Source organism: Gymnoscopelus microlampas (genome assembly GCF_963454915.1).
Source record: "Gymnoscopelus microlampas genome assembly, chromosome: 2".
NCBI classification, from domain to species: Eukaryota; Metazoa; Chordata; class Actinopteri; order Myctophiformes; family Myctophidae; genus Gymnoscopelus; species Gymnoscopelus microlampas.
Window position 1 is genome coordinate 32,384,873 of NC_139939.1, and position 20,302 is coordinate 32,405,174.

Sequence of the window (20,302 nt, forward strand, 5' to 3'; positions counted from 1 at the left end):
ATGCCAATTCTTTTGAACAAAGTCTAGTGTCATAAAATCATGCGTTATGTAATTACGCAACTAAAAATGTATTAGTTTTAATTAGGTGTGTGCATGTGTGTTTATCATGTGTTTGTCCTCACATGTTTACCTTTAGACAAAAGATGTTCTTTGACCAAATATTTTACTGACATAATGGTCACAGACAGAGTGGCAAGAGCCATTAAACTAATTTGTTCGGTAAATACTCATCTTAGATCTGTGTTTGAGGGAAAACCAACCAGACTGAAAAAGCATAGCAGGTCTTATGTATTTCAACTATTTTAATAATAAAATGGTATCAATTAACTATTGTATTACTGAAACCAATTAGTATGGGTAAAACATCAATATTTGTTACTACTCATGTTGTATAATTTGCCACACACACAAGACACAGACACAATGGAAACAAGCCCTCAGGGTTTTTCGTGTTATCCTTTTAGCATTATTGTATAACTGTACCTGTACTTTTTGCAAACTGTTAATAAAGTATTCAATCAATCAAACTTTCCTCGCTATATGGCTGCATCTGCAAAGTTTCCTAGACTTAATATAATATTAAGTCTATAACTTAATAATAGCATTTGTAGAGAAAATATTTTCATGACAAATGATGTTGACGATATAGGTTATGCACTATTCAGCAGCAATTTAATAAATAGTATATCATTGTGGGCAGGGTATTCTTTTTTTTGTCAAAAACATTGTCCAAGTTCCTTGACATTGTTGGGGGACGATTAGTGAGTATTGTGCTTCCACCTAGTGATAATATTATGAAACTACAAGCAAGGCATGGGGGGGGCATATAACCTTGAGTAAAGGCAAATATCCTATTAATTCTGAAATGTAGTACACATTGCCTATTATTACAAATAGAATTGGGTGGTTTAGTCAAAATTAGTATACAAAATTCACAAATCTGTGATGTTATTACCGTGTGTGTGATAGGTCTATGCTGTAGGCCTAATAGTCCAAGTCCACTATCTGAATGTATGTTCTGCAATGTGCCATAGGCCAGTGCTCTTTATTCTGATCAACAGTCAATGATAAATGGTAAAGGGATGATATGTATTGGGATACAGGTCCAGTGAGCACCAGGCATTTCTGGGCACCACTGCTGTTTTTTCCAAAATGTAAAAAAATAAAATAAAGAATAAATGTATGCTTTGGAAAACGGTTGGATATGTAAAGTATATGATTTGAACATGCACGGTACATCATTATCAGACCTATATACCCATCAATTTCTTATATCCCCGAAATGACTGGATATCTGCAGGTTTTGCAGCAATTTGTAACAATTGAAGAAGTAGTGGGCCTTAAATGTAATTACTAAATATTATGTATTTGGCCCCTCATGTATAAAATAAATGTAAATATAAGATCAAGTTTCCCAAGGTTCTGGGTCTGGGCAAATACAATAATTTAAATCAAAGTGTTTTGGGCTCTAGTCTACACCTTAAGGCCTTTAAAGATTATAATAAGATTGTATGCACAAATTAGTCTTATACATGGGAATTGTGCAATTTTATTTAAAAAACATCTTCATTTTTGTTTAGTTTGTATTGCGTTTAGTAACGTTTATAGATGCATTTTTATACAAATGTAACACATTTGTTTATCTGTTTTCAAACAGCAACTACTAATAACAAACAGGGCAGGGGTGAGCCTGTGGTCTGCACTCTGCGGCCTTTATCGGTCATCATCCGCTATTTCCTGGGCTTGGATCTTTCACGTGACCATGAAAACGCAGTGCGCCTGTATCTATTCTGTAGAGGAAATATCGCGTTGTGGACACTTGTTGAAAAGAAGTTTCAACAGTGACTGTGTGTGTGTTTTTCATCTGTCATCTGTGATCTGTCATCTCCGAAGATGTTTTCACTCGGGGATAAAATTGAGTTCTTTATAGGGAGCCCCTTTTCAACGCCTGTCGGTCAGAGAATTGGTGAGTTTGAAATAACCCAGCGGTTGTGCGCTGCTCGGTTTTTTATGTAATGTTACGCCTATAAAATACAATTATTATGATATATGTTTTTAATTACCGTAATTATTCTAATGTAAGCTGTTGCAATAGACGACGCGATTTTTGGTGGATTTGTTTAAAAACATGCATGATGCCATGATCAACAATTTTGACATATCTGAAAGTACGTGTTTGTAACCAATAAAAGGAGAGAGGTGGGTCTAAATTCAGGCGATCTTTAATTTGATTCGGTGTTCGGTTCTAAGTGACACCTCTGTTGACGAATCTAGTGTTATAAGGGATACTGTACAACTTCCTCAAACTGCTTTGTGCCTTCACTTGTAAACTGTATCCTACACCCATACGGATGTAAAAGCTGTAGTCTATTATACTATAATCAATACAGATGTAAGCAGGCTGTATTCTAATCTATACCCATACAGATGTAACTTTACTTAGTGTAAACTGTAGCCTACACCCATACAGATGTAGGCTACCTTTACTGTAAACTGTAGCCTACACCCATACAGAAGTATATTTACTGCTAAGTGTAACCTGCACCCAATGGGTGTGGGTCTCACCCATACAGATGAGATGTGCCTTCACTGTAAAGTGTAGCCTACATCCGATCCATATAGATGTGCCTTCACTTTAAACTGTAGCCTACTCCCATACAGATGTAGCCTATCTTTACTAGAAACTGTAAATGACAGTGGGTTTTATCCCCCAACCAATGTGCAGCATTTTCAGTAGTTGGGCTATTCATATGACAAGTTGCTTTAGTTTACAGTAGTATCGATAAGGCATTTAATGCGATGGTGACGACAGAAGCCTGGTCTATTGTAACCAGATGATGATGCTTATTCTGGCTAAAATGGCCTCTTGAGCAGTCAAATTATGCTGCTAGACACCATCCTTGCATCTCAAATATATCCCTTCCTCTGCACACTTTCTATCACACATTAATGCCATAAATGCTTCAGCTACCTCTAAGCCCATCAGCCCAATGTGAACAGAAGCAGCTGACAGTCACATGAAACAGTTGTGAAGCAAAAAGAAGGGAGGGGGTAAAAGGGATTGAGAGGCAGAGGTGAGAGTGTGTAGGGGGGGAGGGAATAGTACAGAGAGGAAAGGAATGAAGGAGATTTGGAGAATTATGAGCAGCACACGTGATACCAGAAAGCTGGCTTTGCCCACTGAGTTGTATGAAGGAAAATGCTTGTTTGGCCTTTCATAGTAGCCTATGTCTTGTGGTGTATAAGCCTCAAGTCTCAACTTGTTCACACTTCACTGTTACTGCAGTGCTGTCATAACCCATCTCAGATAGCCACCATATGATGTTAGGCGTTTATATTTAAGAAGCGTTAAATAGTAGGCTATGTCCTTATGCAGGATGAATAGGCGGCACAGCACTGTGACCCGACACTGTTTTTACCCTCTCTCTCTGCTTGTTGAATTTCATAACATCTGTGTTTACAGAGAGAGCAACCAATGCTCTTCTGCAGTCTGAAGACTGGGGTCTTAACATGGAGATCTGTGACATCATCAATGAGACAGATGAGGGGTAGGCATGGCACAATTGACATCAGATTTGTATGTTATGATTATGAGTTATGATTTGTCAGTTTCACTACCGTTACAGACTACATTGTACAGTATCATCTGAGATTGTCCTGCGTGTCCTGTGTGATATTTGATGATATCTTCATTTTCCAAAGCAGTCTTCTGGCAAATATAATTGCCAGTTTTGAGCATCAGCCAGTCTTCATCAGCTACAGTAGCTGCAAACTGTCGCCATCTGGTGTCTTTTCATTTGTTAACTATGAAACATAAATTATAATTTAAAAAAATGTGTGGTTATTTTCTGTTGAGTTTTTTTCCCATTGAACTATTGTTGTGACTAAATTACCTGATAATGGATTATTCTAATGTCAAGTTACTACCTTGTCCGCCATGGAATTGGCTTTGTAGCTCCCTGATTAAGGCTACCGTATGCAATGCATGACATAGTGTGGATTTGGATATCTTTCATGTAAGCATGATATGGGCCAAAAATATAATTATTTTGCTAGAAAGGAGACGTTAATTCTACGGTGATCCCAGATCAAAGTGCAGACATTTTTTACATGATTGTGTCCAAGAGTAATCAGTACACTCAGTGTTTCCTGTGGAATTATTGGTGACTTGACTTGAGTAATATACAGTTGTCGTTCTTTCTTCTTTTTTTTCAGACCCAGAGATGCAGTCAAAGCTATAAAGAAGAGAATTGTGGATAACAAGAACTTCAGAGAGATCATGCTTTCTCTTACAGTGAGTAATGGTTCGTCAGATTATTGGGTTTCAGGCTGTACATAATGAAGGTTCCATTGAATTCCGTTTGCATCTTTCTTATTCATTCGATTGATAGGTTCTAGAGACTTGTGTGAAGAACTGTGGCCACCGGTTCCATGTTCTGGTGGCATCCCAGGAGTTTGTTGAAGGGGTTCTGGTCCGATCGATCCTGCCTAAGTACAACCCCCCTGCAGCTCTCCATGAGAGGGTTCTCAGCCTAATACAGGTGGGTGAACATTACCATAGCTCTTTACAACTCTATATAGCAGTGGTTCTCAAACATTTTCATGTCAAGGACCCCCAAATTGATATGTATTTGGCCACGGACCTCGCCATTTGAAAATATATTGTGCCAGGGACCCCCATAAGAGATTTTGTCAACATTTGTCAATATTTATTATTCTGTAGTGTAGCGCTCAGGATCACTTAGAAAATTAGCACCGGGTGAAAAATAAGGGTTACAAAATCGCGGGATAAAAAATAAAAATAAAAATATATTCTGGAGTAAAATAATGAATAGCCGAAAAAAATAATAATAAATAAATAAAAATGAAATAGAGCTTAAGTATGACTGTTCCTCATTTTGCTGGGGACCCCCTCTCAAGAACCCCTGGGGGGATCCACAGAAAAAACTTGAGAAGCACTGCTACCTGTACATACAGTATGGCTCAAAAGCTCTTACACTTGCTGTGTCTCATGTGTGTTCACAACTTTACAACTTTCCCTATACTGTAGTTATTATGTAGGGTTGTAACAGAACTAATCAATTATTAATTAAAATATAATCGATCATTTTATAAAATAATCGAGAGAAATATTCAAATATTTAAAATAAATAGAATCAAATGTTTTATGGTTGTGATTTACCAGGAGCCTGGATGGCTTCAGGCTTAAAATAATTTATAGAAATATTTTCGGAAATCTCTATGGGAAAAATGTAAGGGTTTTCTATCTGTAGCACAATAAAATGGCTGCCACTGCTATGCCCTTTACTTTGTCGTATGACAAGTTGCAAACATAACCAATCGAGATCTGCTATTTTCGCTATTTTTACCAGCTTGCAAGCTGGTCTAAGAAGAGACTGACCTACTAGTCATCCATGAGTTCGACATATTCGCGACATGTTTTCAATCATTGGCTGTCCTTTAAGCCAGGTGTTTTCATAAACCAGGTCTATGAAAACAAGCCGCGCATACACGGCAAACACACGCACGCACGCACGCACGCACGCACGCACGCACCAGGAGCCTGGATGGCTTCAGGATGGATGGCTTCAGGCTTAAAATAATTGATAGAAATATTTTCGGAAATCTCTATGGGAAAAATGTAAGGGTTTTCTATCTGTAGCACAATAAAATGGCTGCCACTGCTATGCCCTTTACTTTGTCGTATGACAAGTTGCAAACATAACCAATCGAGATCTGCTATTTTCGCTATTTTTACCAGCTTGCAAGCTGGTCTAAGAAGAGACTGACCTACTAGTCATCCATGAGTTCGACATATTCGCGACATGTTTTCAATCATTGGCTGTCCTTTAAGCCAGGTGTTTTCATAAACCAGGTCTATGAAAACAAGCCGCGCATACACGGCAAACACACGCACGCACGCACGCACGCACGCACGCACGCACGCACGCACGCACGCACGCACGCACGCACGCACACACACACACACACACACACACACACACACACACACACACACACACACACACACACACACACACACACTGTCTGTCCCTCTTCCATCCATCTCTTCACTGAGACTGAAGCATCTCCAGAGGAGGACATCTACACTGATTCCAATCACATCCTCAGCTGTGTTTCTTGTTCACCTTCATTGCCTATTTGGATAATATAAGTCGATTTTCTAAGTTATAAAATAATTGCAATGTAAATATAACATGGCGTATGAGGTTGTATGTCATGCAATTGGCCCTAAATGTCTAGTGTTATTAAGTACTGATTTAGGACACTCGTATGCCATTCAAATACTGTACTTGAGTAAACTTTTCAGGTATTTTTTACTTTACTTGAGTATTTCCAATTTTCAATACTTTTACTTCTATTCCACTACATCTCAGAGGCAAATGTTGTACTTTTACTCCACTACAATTATTTGAAAACTTAAGTTACTAGTTTTTAGATTTTGATTATTATTACAAAACGTACATTAACCACTTCAATCTTATATAATATTGTACTTTGGCTAGCCAATCTACAGGCTCACAATACGTCGCATCCTGAGCTTGTAGATCTGCTATTTTCAAAAGATTTTTTATAGAACTTGTGAAATGGGAGTACTTTTACTTTTGGTTCTTTAAGTATATTTTGATGCCTATACTTTTGTACTTTTATTTGTAAGAGTACTTCTACATTGTGGTATTGATACTTTTACTTAAGTTAAACATGTCAGTACTTCCTCCACCACTGCATGATATTCTCTCTATGATCTATCTCTTTCTTTCTGTATGTCTCTGTCACACTCAGTCATGGGCAGATGCATTCCGTAGTTCTTCCTCTCTGTCAGGGGTTGTGTCTGTATACGAGGACCTGAGGCGGCGAGGCCTGGAGTTCCCCATGACAGACCTTGATGCTCTCTCCCCCATCCATACTCCAAACAGAGTGAGTCTGTCTGCTGCCTAGGGCTGGGCAATTAACCCAACATATAGCAAAACCGACATTTAGAATCAATAACCAACTTATAATCGAGAAGCAAGTTCAAATATATATGTATATATGGCCCAGACTGCTGGTGTAGTGGTCCGGGCACCTAGGCTACAATGTAGCCTGACAGTGTGTCGCGGGTTTGTGTACAGATCCCGACGGCCTTTGCTGCGTGTCACTCCCCATCTCTCTCTCCCCATTTCCTGTCAGCCTACTGTCCTATCCATATTAAAGGCATATAAATCCCCCCCAAAATAATATAATTATATATATATATATATATATATATATATATATATATATATATATATATATATATATATATATATATATATAAAATATAATAAAGTCTTATATCAACATGAACATTTTTAAATTGATTTTTTTTATTATGACTAATTATACCATCACTTAACCCTGTATTATACTTCTACAAGCTCACAACGTGTCTCATCGCAACGTGTTGTGAGCCTGTAGATTTTTGCTACTTTTGCACCACACTGTCATACGACAAAGTAGGGCATTCATTTTAGACAGAAACATAAAAAGATGAAATATGGAGATACAAGGTTTCTGTCCGACTGCGATATACATACACAGTTTAACATTTAGTAGACGTTCTCATCTTACATCCATGCATGTACACATTTCACAGTAACCTATAAGTGTCTTCATCTTGCAGAGCATTCCAGAAAACGGCTCTGCTGAAACAGCCCCTACAACTGTCCCTCTGCACCAGCCCCAGCAACAAGCCCCTCCTACTGCTTCTACTCAGAGGACTTTGTCCCCGGTCGAGCCCAGTGAGGGGCCCGTCTCCATCACTGCTGAGCAGGTACTTACTGCAGAGAAAAAACTCTCAGACAGTTATTTCATACAAGGATTATTTGGTAGACTGTTTTTGCACCCTCAGTCAGGTCCGGAGAAGCACTAACTTTAAAACAACCTTGACAGGGGTATAGTTTGGCAGGTGTGCAGCCATCACTTTCCTCTGAAGTCATGACAGCAGAAACATCAGATGGTTGGTTTGTGGACATCCAAATTGTGTCAAAAGAGGATCCCAGTACAGGCAGGAGACGGGAACGGTGCAGATGTTTACTTTTGGTTCTATAATGGTAGTCTTCAGCATTAGGGAATACGGTCAAATAGGCTGAAAAGAGGTTGTTGAACTAGCTCTCAACTGTAGGAATGTCTCATTCTTCCAACCCGTGTCTTTTAGTAGTGTAGTCCCTGTCACTGCTAGTTTCTAGAGACTCACACAATTTTCAAATGCTTCCGCCTAACACTTTGTCCAACAGAAGTGCGGAAAATGTCCGGCCTCCCCCATTTCCGTTTCATCTTTACAGTCACGTAAATAAATCCTACTGTAAATCAAATTAGGTGAAGCGTATCTAGGTTGCTGCTTAGCAGAAATGGAAATTCTAAGATATTTTAAAATATATTTTCGTTAACTGAAATGACAGAGAGGTGATAGCTTTCGTTGCCAGTTGCCAGTTTTATTTACAGATCTTATGTAGCATTCGAAGATTGTAGGATAGTTGTCTGGCTTGAGAGAGTATGTCACTGCTAACCTCTATATTTGGTCATGTGGGAGGCTGCCGGCCGCTTCTTTTCACCTGATAGTGAGGAGTTTCACAGATAGTAATGAGATGATCACGCTTTCTGATCTAGTTCTTCTACATGCTGATCAAGCGCCTTCTGAACAGGCAACCTGACCAACCTGTTGGAGTCACTAGTGCAGCAACAGAGAGATCGCCGCCCCCGCCCAGCTTACCTCCAGCGAACACGGCCAATTGTGTTTGTTGGAACGCCGAGCCAAGATGGAGACACGGAGGATTGAAAACCCTTGATCCCCTGGGTGGTGGGAAGGAACTTTACCCTTGCGCTACATGATTCACAAGTTCCCCTGAGTTAGGATTTTGATTCAATTTAGAAGGACATGCATAGATATCCAGTATAGAAATGTCTTCAACAAACCTGCCTGAATATAATCTTTGATGTTCTTTGGATGTTGGATAAAAAAAATAAAAGTCACTGTATTTTTCTGCTTTTAAGCTGTAATGTGGTCTGTGGTGGTCTTAGGGAGTACAACTAAACCTGTGCCACACAGTCAGTGCAGACATCCTTGAGCAATGGCTCAATAACTCTTAAAATGTAGTGCCTTATAAGACTAGACATAATTATCTCCTATATGGATTTATAAAGTTACTGCATTACACCAGAGAACTGCTGTCTGCTCTGTTATTTCTAATCAAAACCATGCCAATACACAAACAGTGAGAACATTTGCCTGCATTTGACTGTGTGTGTGTGTGTGTGTGTGTGTGTGTGTGTGTGTGTGTGTGTGTGTGTGTGTGTGTGTGTGTGTGTGTGTGTGTGTGTGTGTGTGTGTGTGTGTGTGTGTGTGTGTGTGTGCAGTGTGTGCGCGTGTGTGTGGTCTGTTTTTTATTTTACAGATGTTTCATACTTTTTGAAATATTTAACCAGAATTCTATTATGGAAGTCAAGGGGCTCTGATTAGGCTAAAGCTGACCTTGGCCAAAGTTAGAGTCATTTGTCATAGATATATCATTGATAACTGACGTCATAGATTACTGCCGTCACAAGCTGGACACATTAAGTACGAGATACCACATTTTGTTTATACAGATCCCAGATGAGTCCGTTAGAGAACCAATCCAAAAAACACATTCACATCAGTCTTAATAATAACTAAAGAACAATATTTCTTTTATTTGAGGAATTCATCATGGCTGCTGTCACAGTGAACGCTGACATTGTCCAGTTTTGTTTTTCTTTTTGATGGTGTGCAGAAATCCTGTCTAATTTCTCTAACAATTTGGCAAGCATCACACTTTTATTGGATGCACTACTAAGCAAAATCCATCAATCTTAAAAAGCATTTTAAACAGCCCTCCGTTTCCAAACACACAAACAATGCACACATACTTACAGTATGACGGCGCACTGTACTATTGCTGCTGATTCTTGTCATTCTTCTTGAATGTGTATTTTATGTTGGCTGTTTTTTTTTTATGTTTCTGTTGCCAGGAGCAGAAACTGAGAGGTGATCTGGAACTGGTGAAGTGTAACCTGACAGTGATGACTGACATGTTGAACCAGCTCACACCTGGAGGCAGCCAACAGGAGGACAAAGAGCTTCTACAGGTGCGTGTGTACAGTACGTGCGTGCATGCTATGTCCTTAAAATCATGTGATCTTGGAACACAACCTTGATTGTAAAGTTAAAGATTTTTATACAGAATTTCGCATATATTATATTATTATTAGTTTCAAGTAAAAAACTATATAAATGTATACTTAAATATAAAGTATAAATTAGGCATTAGAGAGACCCCCTCATCTACCTTTGGTCCTTCTGTCAAAGCAGCAGTTGTATTCGGTGTGTAAGAGCATGCAGAGCAGAGTGGTGGAGCTAATCCCTAGGTTGTTGGATGAGAGACTGATCGGAGAGCTGCTGATGGTCAATGACGACCTCAATAATACCTTCATCCGCTATGAGAGGTTTGATCTTTTCTTTCTTGCAACATGTTTTTGCATAAATTCCCAGGTGGTAATTTAAATATAATCCATGCAGTTGCATGAGGTATGTGTTATCTTAATCTTGTTTAATTTTACACTTGAGATTTCTGCACAACATTGTTTTTTAGATTTGAGAGGCTTACTAAGGCACAGAGCACAGCCGCAGAACAGGTGAGAAAAGTCATATTTCACTTATCTTTTGTTTGAGTTTACATTTATATCATGTTGCTTTCATGGGTCACAAAGGGAAACTAAATTCAAGTGAATAACGTACTGACGCACAAGCACACACGCTCTGTGTGTGTACGTGCATGCATGCGTGCGTGTGTGCGTGGGTGTGTGTGTGTGGGTGTGTGTGTGTGCTTCTATAATTTTATGTCTATCCATCTATCTCCAGCAGGACCCTGTCAGTAGCCCTAAGCTCATTGACCTCACTCCCAGCCTTCAGACTCTCAGCCAACCAGCAGTCATCAGTACAACCAGCCAGCCCACAGTTAGCCTACCCGCCAATCAGCGGCAGGAAGCCAAACACAGTGAGTAACTGTTTTACTTCTGTGTTACCATGCAGAGTAATTGTCTCCGCCAGGCCGAAGGCATGGCCGAGGTTATGTTTTGCACCCTGTCTGTCCGTCCGTCCGTCTGTAAACAGCTAATATCCGGCACTCTTGGTTTGATCGCAGCGAAACTGTGCACACACTCCCTGGATGCCAGAGCAGAACCTCTGGCCCACATTTTTCACATGGGCCTGTTATAGTGCCACTAGGAGGCAGATTTTTGCGGGAGCGGGGGGGTCGGGAACAACAGACTTCTGTCCAACAATGGGCAGCAGCCAGCGACAGACAGTCAGAAACATCAATGTCATTACAGACAGACAGCAGCCGCCTGTAAAGTTAAACAGTCATTCTGGGAATGTGTTCCACTGCTGTTTGAATGATTTCCTACAGTGGACGTCTATTAATCAACTACGGTTTCCTTTTATAAACTGAAAATGACGTACCTGGATTTAATAGAATAGCGAAAAGCGATCCTTTCTCCCTTAATGTATGGCTTTTATTTTTATGTTAATATCATAGATTCCATGGCAACCAGCAACATTGGATAATGATAGGCCTACATAATATTGGATGCATTTATCCAACACAAAAAGTTTGCGGCTTCTGTTCTGACTTCTGGCACAGTGCAGTTCAGCCTGTCAATCACAGAGCACATGCAGCAGCGGACCTTGGCACATCAAAGGCAGAGGCACAGCTGCAAAGGGCTCGTTAATTAATGGCTGAGACTGAGAACCCGATGCCTGGTTCCATTAAAAAACAACCAGTATAACATAACACAGTTGGTTACACAGGCACACATGGAACAAAAATAATGTTTTTTTGTGTTTTTGTTATAAAATAAAAACGCAACTTTCGACTTCTGGTGGGAGTCAACTTGTGTTAATGACGTTGAGGAACAATTGCCACCCTTTTAACATTTCCCTATTATAGTGCCACTAGGAGACCAATTTTTGTTTTTACATTACTCCAACAAATGTATTCCAAACATTACGCAAATCGGTACACATTATCTCTATAGTCAAGTGATCAGGACAGATCCGTCAGATTTTTCATATTCGCCTGATAGGTGAATTTCGAACATTGCTGGACCACAATAACCTACCTGACCTGGCGGAGACCTGTGCTCTTTCTAGTTGTTGCTCTTTCTGCACTTCGTGGTATGCACAATAAGGGAGCAACAGCTAATCGAAGTAATTTATTTAATTGATTATAAAAAATATATATGTATCAATGAATTCTCTAAAAATAACAATTTTAATAACAATCGATTTTGGGGGGTATTTTAAATCTACTGTAGATCTGTAAGCTCAGAACGCATCGCAATGTGACAGGTTCTGAGCTTGTAGATCGGCTATTTTCACTAATCACTACTGTATAAAATATGTATTAAGTCGTTTTAGTTGATTGTAAAAACTCAATTAGAAATAATTTTGTGTTGGAAAAAAATGAATGATAAGATTATTTAAAAAATGCGCTTCAAGATTATATGATTAATCAAAAAAGTAATCGATAGAATATTAGCAAAGAAAATAATCGATTGTTGCAGTCCTACAGAACAAAGCATTAAAAAAGCTATGTATCATCATCACATTTTAAGATATGACCGTCATCCAACAGGTGTGGCCGAGGAAGAGGAGTTTGACATGTTCGCACAGACGAGGAGCAGCTCCCTGGCTGAGCAGAGAAAAAGGTGTGAATAATGGCAACCGTCAGTTCATGCTGCTCACGCAGTCAGTGGTGGAAAGTAACTAATTACATTTACTCAAGTACTGTACTTAAGTACAATTTTGAGGTAGTTTTACTTTACTTGAGTATTTCCAATTTTCAATACTTTTACTTCTACTCCACTACATCTCAGAGGCAAATATTGTACTTTTACTCCACTATAATTATTTGAAAACTTTAGTTACAGGCTTTGGCTATTTGAAAATAGCCGATCTACAAGCTTGTAGATCTGCTATTTTCAAATGATTTTAATACATTTTATACCTAATGATACCTTGTGAAACAGGACATTCTGCATAATTAGTACTTTTACTTTTGGTACTTTAAGTATATTTTGATGCCAATACTTTTGTACTTTTACTCAAGTACATTTTGATAACCAGACTTTTTTCTTGTAACAGAGTATTTCTACATTGCAGTATTGATACTTTAACTTAAGTGAAAAAAAATGTTTGTGTCTTTTTCCAACACTACTCACGCTGTATGTTTTATCTTGTTCCAGTGTACGGTATGAGGACCCTGGAGCGGTGGAGGGCCTAGCTGGGGCCCTAGACACCAGGTTACAGGTCACTGGAGCGGTGGGTCCTACAAAGACACAACCAGGCTAGAGCACAAGAGCAGTGGTTCTCAACTTTTTCAGGCCGCGACCCCCCAAAATAATCATATTTGAAGTATTACATTTAGTAAGTTGAAGTATTACATTTAGTAAGTTGAAGTATTACATTTAGTTTGACGCGTGTTGCGAAGCGTTGTGAGCTTATAGATCAGCTATTTCCAAAATGTTTGCCTCTTTCTTATGTTATTTCATTATTTGACAATTTGGCCAACATTTGACCAGTTTCTATAGTATAATTTGTTGATTACTTTTGATGCAGTAATGGTATTTTCATTTTGTAATCTGGGGATCCCCCCCCCCCCTATTGGGGTCCCCTCGTGGTCAATCTTTATTTTTCCCCTTATATCTCTTTCATTCAGTTTCTAGATGGCATGGCGAACATTGCAGACCATAGTAGCCGTACACCCCCCACCCTGCCCCCACTCACATCTAGACCACCATCACAATCCCACAGGTTGAGAACCACTGGGCTAGAACTAAATGTTTGTTTTAGTGACACAAAGTCTAACAAGTCTTTGCTCTTCTTCCTTACTGTCGTCTCTTGTTCTCTTAGATGCCACCAGCCTCTACGTTGGACGAAATTGACAGATGGTTATCTTCAGATATGGTGAGACATTACATTTCCACCCATGTATAATAGTGAATATTTAGAATATAAGCTTTTGGATGTATGGTGAGTGTAATCTACATGGTTTGCTGTATTTGAAATAGCAAGATGACCAGTCTGCCGTAAGTGAAGGTGTGTCCAGTGAAGGTAAGTAGTACTTGTCCACGTCTTTCTATCACTGTCACTTTAGTGCAAGCTACAATATTCTATTCTATTTTCTCTCTCTCTCTCTCTCACTCTCTCACTCTCTCACTCTCTCACTCTCTCACTCTCTCTCTCTCTTTCAATTTACAATTTACTGTTTAGGCATTTAGCAGATGCTCACTCTCTCTCAATCTTTATTTTTCCCCTTATCCATCTCTTTCATTCAGACTTTGACAAGTTTCTAGATGACAGGGCGAACATTGCAGACCATAGCAGCCGTACACCCCCCACCATGCCCCCACTCACATCTAGACCACCAGCACAATCAACTCGGCAACAAGAAAAGTCACATGACCAGTTGTTTTCTCTCTGAAACTGGAGCCACACAAAAGCATTGAACTTTCAGGTCAGAGTACAGATGACACGTCATCCACACGAGTCATCCGCACAAGTCACAACACATACACGTTTTGTGTTAAGTCAGATTTGTACAAATGTCCCATTTGAATTCTTGTTTCTGCTCATGTACTCGATGACATTCTAAAGTTGTGTTCTTTTTCTGTGCACTGTACCATGCTACTTTTATATTTTGTTTAATATAATTACAGATACACAGATGTATCGCTCTTTAAAGCATGTACATACTGAATTCGGTAAAACCTGACTGCAATAATAATAATAATGTTAATAATAAATGTAGCTGCTAGCAGCAATACGGGGGCCAAGAAATGCAATATCGTCACCTTGCTAAACTAATGGCCTTTTTTTTTTAGGAAAATTCTATTTTTGCCTAAGTCAGCTCCTCATGACACTGGCCACCTCTGGTAAAATCACCCATCTCCTAATTGAAAAGGATATCATGCTGTTCACTCCCCTTTTACTATAATGGCTTAACTCCCTAGTGTGACTTAGGCCGAAATAGGACTTTTTTTTTTTACTGATTTAGGTCATTTTTAAATATTTTGTTTGGGCTAAGTCCGATTTAATCCTATTTAAACCTATTTAAATCTCTCATGTTACATAACTGACAGTGTTATTTATAATTAAATAGTCATAATTTGTTATAAACATTTTGGGTGAAATGATTAAGAAATATCATATAGTTTTGTTTTGGATCGTTTTTTTTTTTTTCCTGAACAACTTAAAAAAATGACACAGGCCATTAGGTTAGCAAGGCGAAGATATGCAAAACACAATAAGCACAATAATAATACATAGAAATATAATAGACTGAACTTGAGAAAAAGAAGACCATGCCAATAACCAATGGGCTTTGGAAACAGCTGAGCAGAGTTATGAGGAATAAAATTAAAACTTTCAAACTAACCATTTGACTGCCATGAAATAACACCAGCGATTTTCAAGTGTTTTTACTAACCGTTGAAAAATCATGGAATATTTTCCACGATCGCCGTCCTCGCACGGAGGTCTCGTAGAATCAGGGGGAAAAATGTGTCTGGTCACGGTAATCTGTTGCATAGTTGTGGCCAGTTGAATGTGGCTTGTTTTTGCCATAAAGCAACAGGAACGGAGATAAAGCCATTTTTCCACAACAAATAAACAGGAAGTAAATAAGCAGTTTGTTTTTTTTAAACGTAATTTCCGGGTCTTTCCTTTTCTAACAGGCAAGGAATCATTCATAGGTTAGCGAACAGCACCATCTGGTGGAATTCCACTAAAAACACAAATCTCATCAAACTCGTCAGTGGTAGGCTGCGCCTTAGCAGAATCTGACGGTGGCAGACAAAGAGTCAAAAATTCATCAAGACAAACGTTTGCCAAATGTCGTACTTCATCTACACAACATGGACAGATCCTAGTATTCTAATTAGGCTATAGCTTTTCATCACTATTCCTTGCCTTTCGGTTTAGCCGTGGTCTGGTTTCAAATCTGTGACCTTGTTTCCCAGCGTCCTCTCTACCCATTCAAAGCATTCAACTTTTGCCTTCTGTCATGCGCCATGCCCCTGTTTCACTAGAACATATGTCACAAAATTGAAAATAAAGACTGTCAAAACGCTGTTTCATGTTGTCTTTAAAAAGTGCACATGCATTAAAAATTAAAGTCATGGTTTCTGTGCGGCAATTTAAATTTAGAAGTCAGGGTGTGAACCAGGGACCTTCTGACTGATAGGTAGACACTCAACCGTCTGAGCTACTGAATTCCCAGAATTGAAGCTGAGAGAAGGTAGCATATCCACAGCTGTTTTTTTTATATAATGAAGCCATGCCCTCTGCAATATTCATTGGCTCATGGAGGCTTAATTTTTTCACGTACAAACTTCTCTTCAACTGAGATTTTAGATAATGGCCCATAGATTGTGTAGAAAGAAAGTTTCATATAATTCAAAATGGCAGAAGATCTAAGGGTCAGAGGTCATAGGTGAAATTGACATATTTGCTCCTCATGAGGAGACTCATATGTGTATTGACGTTTCATGGCTGTCGGTCAAACAGTTCATGAGCTATGTACAAAGTTTACATTTTTCAATTGATTGCTATAGTGCCACCCTTTGGCCAATGGTTTCGTGTCTTCGACGTTTGGCATAGCCCTCTACCATATTGCAGAGTTGTGTAAAAAGCGACTGCACGGTTAGGCCAGAACTGCGGAAAGCGTCGGAAGAAGAATAAAACCAACAGAAACAAAAGGGTACCTAAGCACTACGTGCTTGACCCCCTAATTCTGACACAAACCAACTCATTACACAAATACCTAATTTCCAAGCTATTTCAGCTGTTTTGTAATATTAAAGCTGCACTATGTAACTTTCGTCTTCTACCCCGGATTTAAACCTGGTTTTCTGCGCAAGTCCTGAATTTTTTACCATCGAGCTAATAGAGCCTGCCTGCTTGCTCAGAGGATAAATTGAATCTTGACCAGGTCCAAATTTGTGTCAGATCCTGTATCTAGGTGAGACATGAACTTTTACACAATCTAAATGTCTCAATAGAAGAGCAGGGAGACCAAATACAACCACCCCAGTGATATAAGATATAAGTTCTCTATCTCTATCTCTACCATGCAGATTGTACAAAATTGCATTTTATTCATAATTCTTTTTTTTTACATAGTGCCGCTTTAACTTCTTTATGTGAAATATATTTATAAAACTTATTATTAAACAAAGCTGGTATTTGTACAAATGTTTACAAGTGCTCGTTGAAAATCTGTTTGACATGGGTAAAGCATGGCTTTGAAGGGGGAGGTGGAAGGAGATCATTTCTTGTAGCCTTGAATAAATCTACCGTTGCACTGACATACGAATGTTTAGTCTGGACTCACAGTTATTCAGACTGATGTGAATGTGTTTTGGGATTGTTTTCTAACTCATCCTGGGTCTGTATGCACAGAATGAGAATGTTGAGTACTGAAGATATTGACACACTGACACAGCTCAGCCAAATAGACATCACATTATGTACTCTGTCTCTTATTGTCTCCGCCAGGCCGGATGGCTGAAGGCTTGAGAATATGTTTCTGTCTGTCTGTCCGTCCGTGAACAGCTATAATCTACGACACAGTTAAATCAATCAGCGTGAAACTTTGCACTCTCACTCCCAGTAGGACAAGGAAGAACCTCAGCCCGAAATTCTAATCGGCCTCATGGTGGCACTGATGTCTTTGGTAGATCACAGGTAATCAACTCATGTTTGCGAGGAAGTTACATTTATTACAGAGTAACAAGACAGTAAGTAATACAACAGGTTTTGACCAGTGTTCAATCAAATGACAGGAAAATGTTCTCACATCCTGCCACACGTCGTCCTTGGGTATTGGTGTGGTAATGTTTTGACTTTGAAATAATGGCAGTCCTCTGTTCTGCAGTGCTTTGATTTAGCTATAGGAGATAATATGTCTATCGTTTGTCTGATAAGGCACTAACTTTGGTGTGTTATTGTGGCAGTGCTCAAGGATATCTGCACCGACTGTCTGGCACATGTATACTTACTCCCTAAGACGCAGACCACCTCACAGCTTATAAGCAGAAACATACAGTGTCTTTTATTATTTTATCCTAACATCCGAAGAACACCAAAGATAATGTTCAGACAGGTTTGGTTGAAGAGCTTTCTGTACTGGATATGTATGTCTGTCCTCCTAAATGGAATCATAGTCTTTGCTTCAAATAACCTACCTCAGGAGGAGCTAATGCTGAATGAGACTATTGTTGGGACCCAACAAGACATGGCTTGGAATGTGGCGTTCCTGCAATTGAGAGCCAGTTTAACCACCTCCTTGCAGCCTATTCAACCATATTCCCTGTCTATAAGCTCTGAAGACTACCATTACACACCCAAACCCAAACACCTGCGCCGTTCCCGTCTCCTGCGTGTTCTGGGATCCTCTTTTGACACGTTTTGGATGTCCATAGACCAACCACCTGATGTTTCTGGGGTTTTGTCTTCAGAGGTAAGACATGATGGTGCTCACCCTGTGCCCCACGCCAACACACAAGCTTCACACCTGCCAAACTATATCACTTTCAAGGATGGGTTAAACATCAGTGCTTCTCCAGACCTGACTGAGAGTGCAACAGTCTACCAAAGGAAACTAGAAAAAGAAGCAGAAGATTTGGACCTTAGTTCTCTACCCTCAGATACTGCCCGTTTGGTCAGAGACTTTTTGGTGCTCAGGAGCACATGCAGACTCCGCTACCAGTGGGTCGATTTGGGTCCAGTGTTTTGGCCACGATGGCTGCGTCATACTGACTGTGAGAAACCAGATGGGTCACGAAGCTGTTCCTTTCCCAATGGGATGGCTTGTGTGAGGGCTCAGACAACACAGCTAAAGATTTTGGCATGGCACTGCTGGGGAAGCGAAGACGGAGGTGGTGGATTGAGGAGGACTGCTGTTGGCTCTGATGCCAGCACTGAGATGGGAGCAGGTGAAGTGATTACAAAGTGTATGTGGAGACAAGTGCAATATCCTGTAGTTACAGCATGTAAATGTTCATGTAAATAACTGTTTGCACTGTTTGTGGCTCAGGGTCTTTGGAACTGGCGTGAAAAATAGTTTCCATATGCATGCCTGTCTTGCTGATGCCGTTCAATTGATGTTGCTGCTGATGTTTAAAGTTTGTCTTCATTGGTTTTTGTTCACTATCTTCTCAAATATAAATATATAATGCTCAATTAGAATAGCCCATAGAATTTGATACAAGTTACATTTCTTTGTTGTACAAGTGGTAATCATGGAATGGATAACATAAAAAATATTCATTGTTTTTTGTTCATTATCTTCTCAAATATAACTGTATAATGCTCAGTTAGAATATCCTATAGAATTTGCTACAAGTAAAATGTCTTTGTTGTACAAGTGGTAAGCATGGAATGGATAACATAAAAAATATCATGGATCTCAATGCTCATCTTTTATACCCCCACCCTATGTTGATTTTTAACATGCTGGAACACAGAAAATAGTAAATGAAATTAGGGTCAGTTCTGGGCATAAGAATAAGAACGTCTCCCCTTTGGTCAACAATATGCATGTTTCTGAGGTTCTGAGCCCACATTCCATTCACATTCACAGATATGGAGCAAATCAGTCAATCGTGATTCTTGGTTAGTCAGTGCCACTAGATCCTATGATGCCATCTGGTGTACTGTGTAATGCATGACCACCTCCAACACCACCCACAAATAAAGATCTGAGAGACGTTGATGCCCCTGCCCTGTTTCTGAGTTCAGTCATAAATTCACCTGGCTACCATCAGACTGTTGAACAAGCACTGAGCCCAGGCTTTTATCTGCTGCTTTTTAACTGCCTCATTTTATTGGTATTTTTCACCTTACATATCTTCTTATACCTGCTGATATTTTAAATGCCTCATCTCATCCCACTGCCATCTTAACCATGCACATTATTACACTACCCATATTGATATCTGGCCAGTTTTCTTTTTTCTTCTATGTATTTCTTCATCTATCTTTTCCCCACATTTCTTAAAACTGCAATGATGGAGCTTGTGTGACAAATAATTCCACCTTTTGTGAACCATAAAATCTGTGAACCTGTGATCATAAATTGAGTTGAGTTGATCATGCACTTCACTGTTTACTCTCATTATCTTCTTATGAAATACATTCATAGGGTGGTTGAGGGTGGTTCCAGAGGGGTCCCCAATACAATGA

At 39.4% G+C, this 20,302-nt stretch overlaps 2 protein-coding genes across 3 annotated transcripts; both read left to right on the plus strand.

Moving 5' to 3' along the window:
* The first annotated feature begins 1,790 nt into the window (after positions 1–1,790).
* On the plus strand, positions 1,791–15,745 carry LOC311036346 (target of Myb1 membrane trafficking protein). 2 transcript variants are annotated; one of them, XM_084044981.1, is made up of 15 exons: positions 1,791–1,966; positions 3,464–3,548; positions 4,216–4,294; positions 4,392–4,541; positions 6,805–6,939; positions 7,664–7,813; positions 10,030–10,146; positions 10,370–10,503; positions 10,650–10,692; positions 10,919–11,054; positions 12,693–12,765; positions 13,303–13,378; positions 13,970–14,023; positions 14,128–14,170; positions 14,395–15,745. In XM_084044981.1, exons 1-15 carry the CDS (start codon positions 1,894–1,896, stop codon positions 14,538–14,540), a joined length of 1,494 nt encoding a protein of 497 aa, XP_083901107.1. In that variant the 5' UTR covers positions 1,791–1,893; the 3' UTR covers positions 14,541–15,745. The 2 variants fall into 2 exon arrangements, with proteins under 2 accessions (XP_083901107.1, XP_083901108.1); XM_084044982.1 differs by having other exon boundaries at positions 10,922–11,054.
* Positions 15,746–18,353: 2,608 nt separating this feature from the next.
* Positions 18,354–19,174, plus strand: LOC311054918 (noggin-2-like; the record flags this gene model as incomplete). The annotated part of the gene is made up of 2 exons (XM_084070935.1): positions 18,354–19,053; positions 19,155–19,174. The coding sequence occupies 2 exons, from the start codon at positions 18,354–18,356 to the stop codon at positions 19,172–19,174; spliced, it is 720 nt and encodes a 239-aa protein (XP_083927061.1).
* Positions 19,175–20,302: the final 1,128 nt, after the last annotated feature.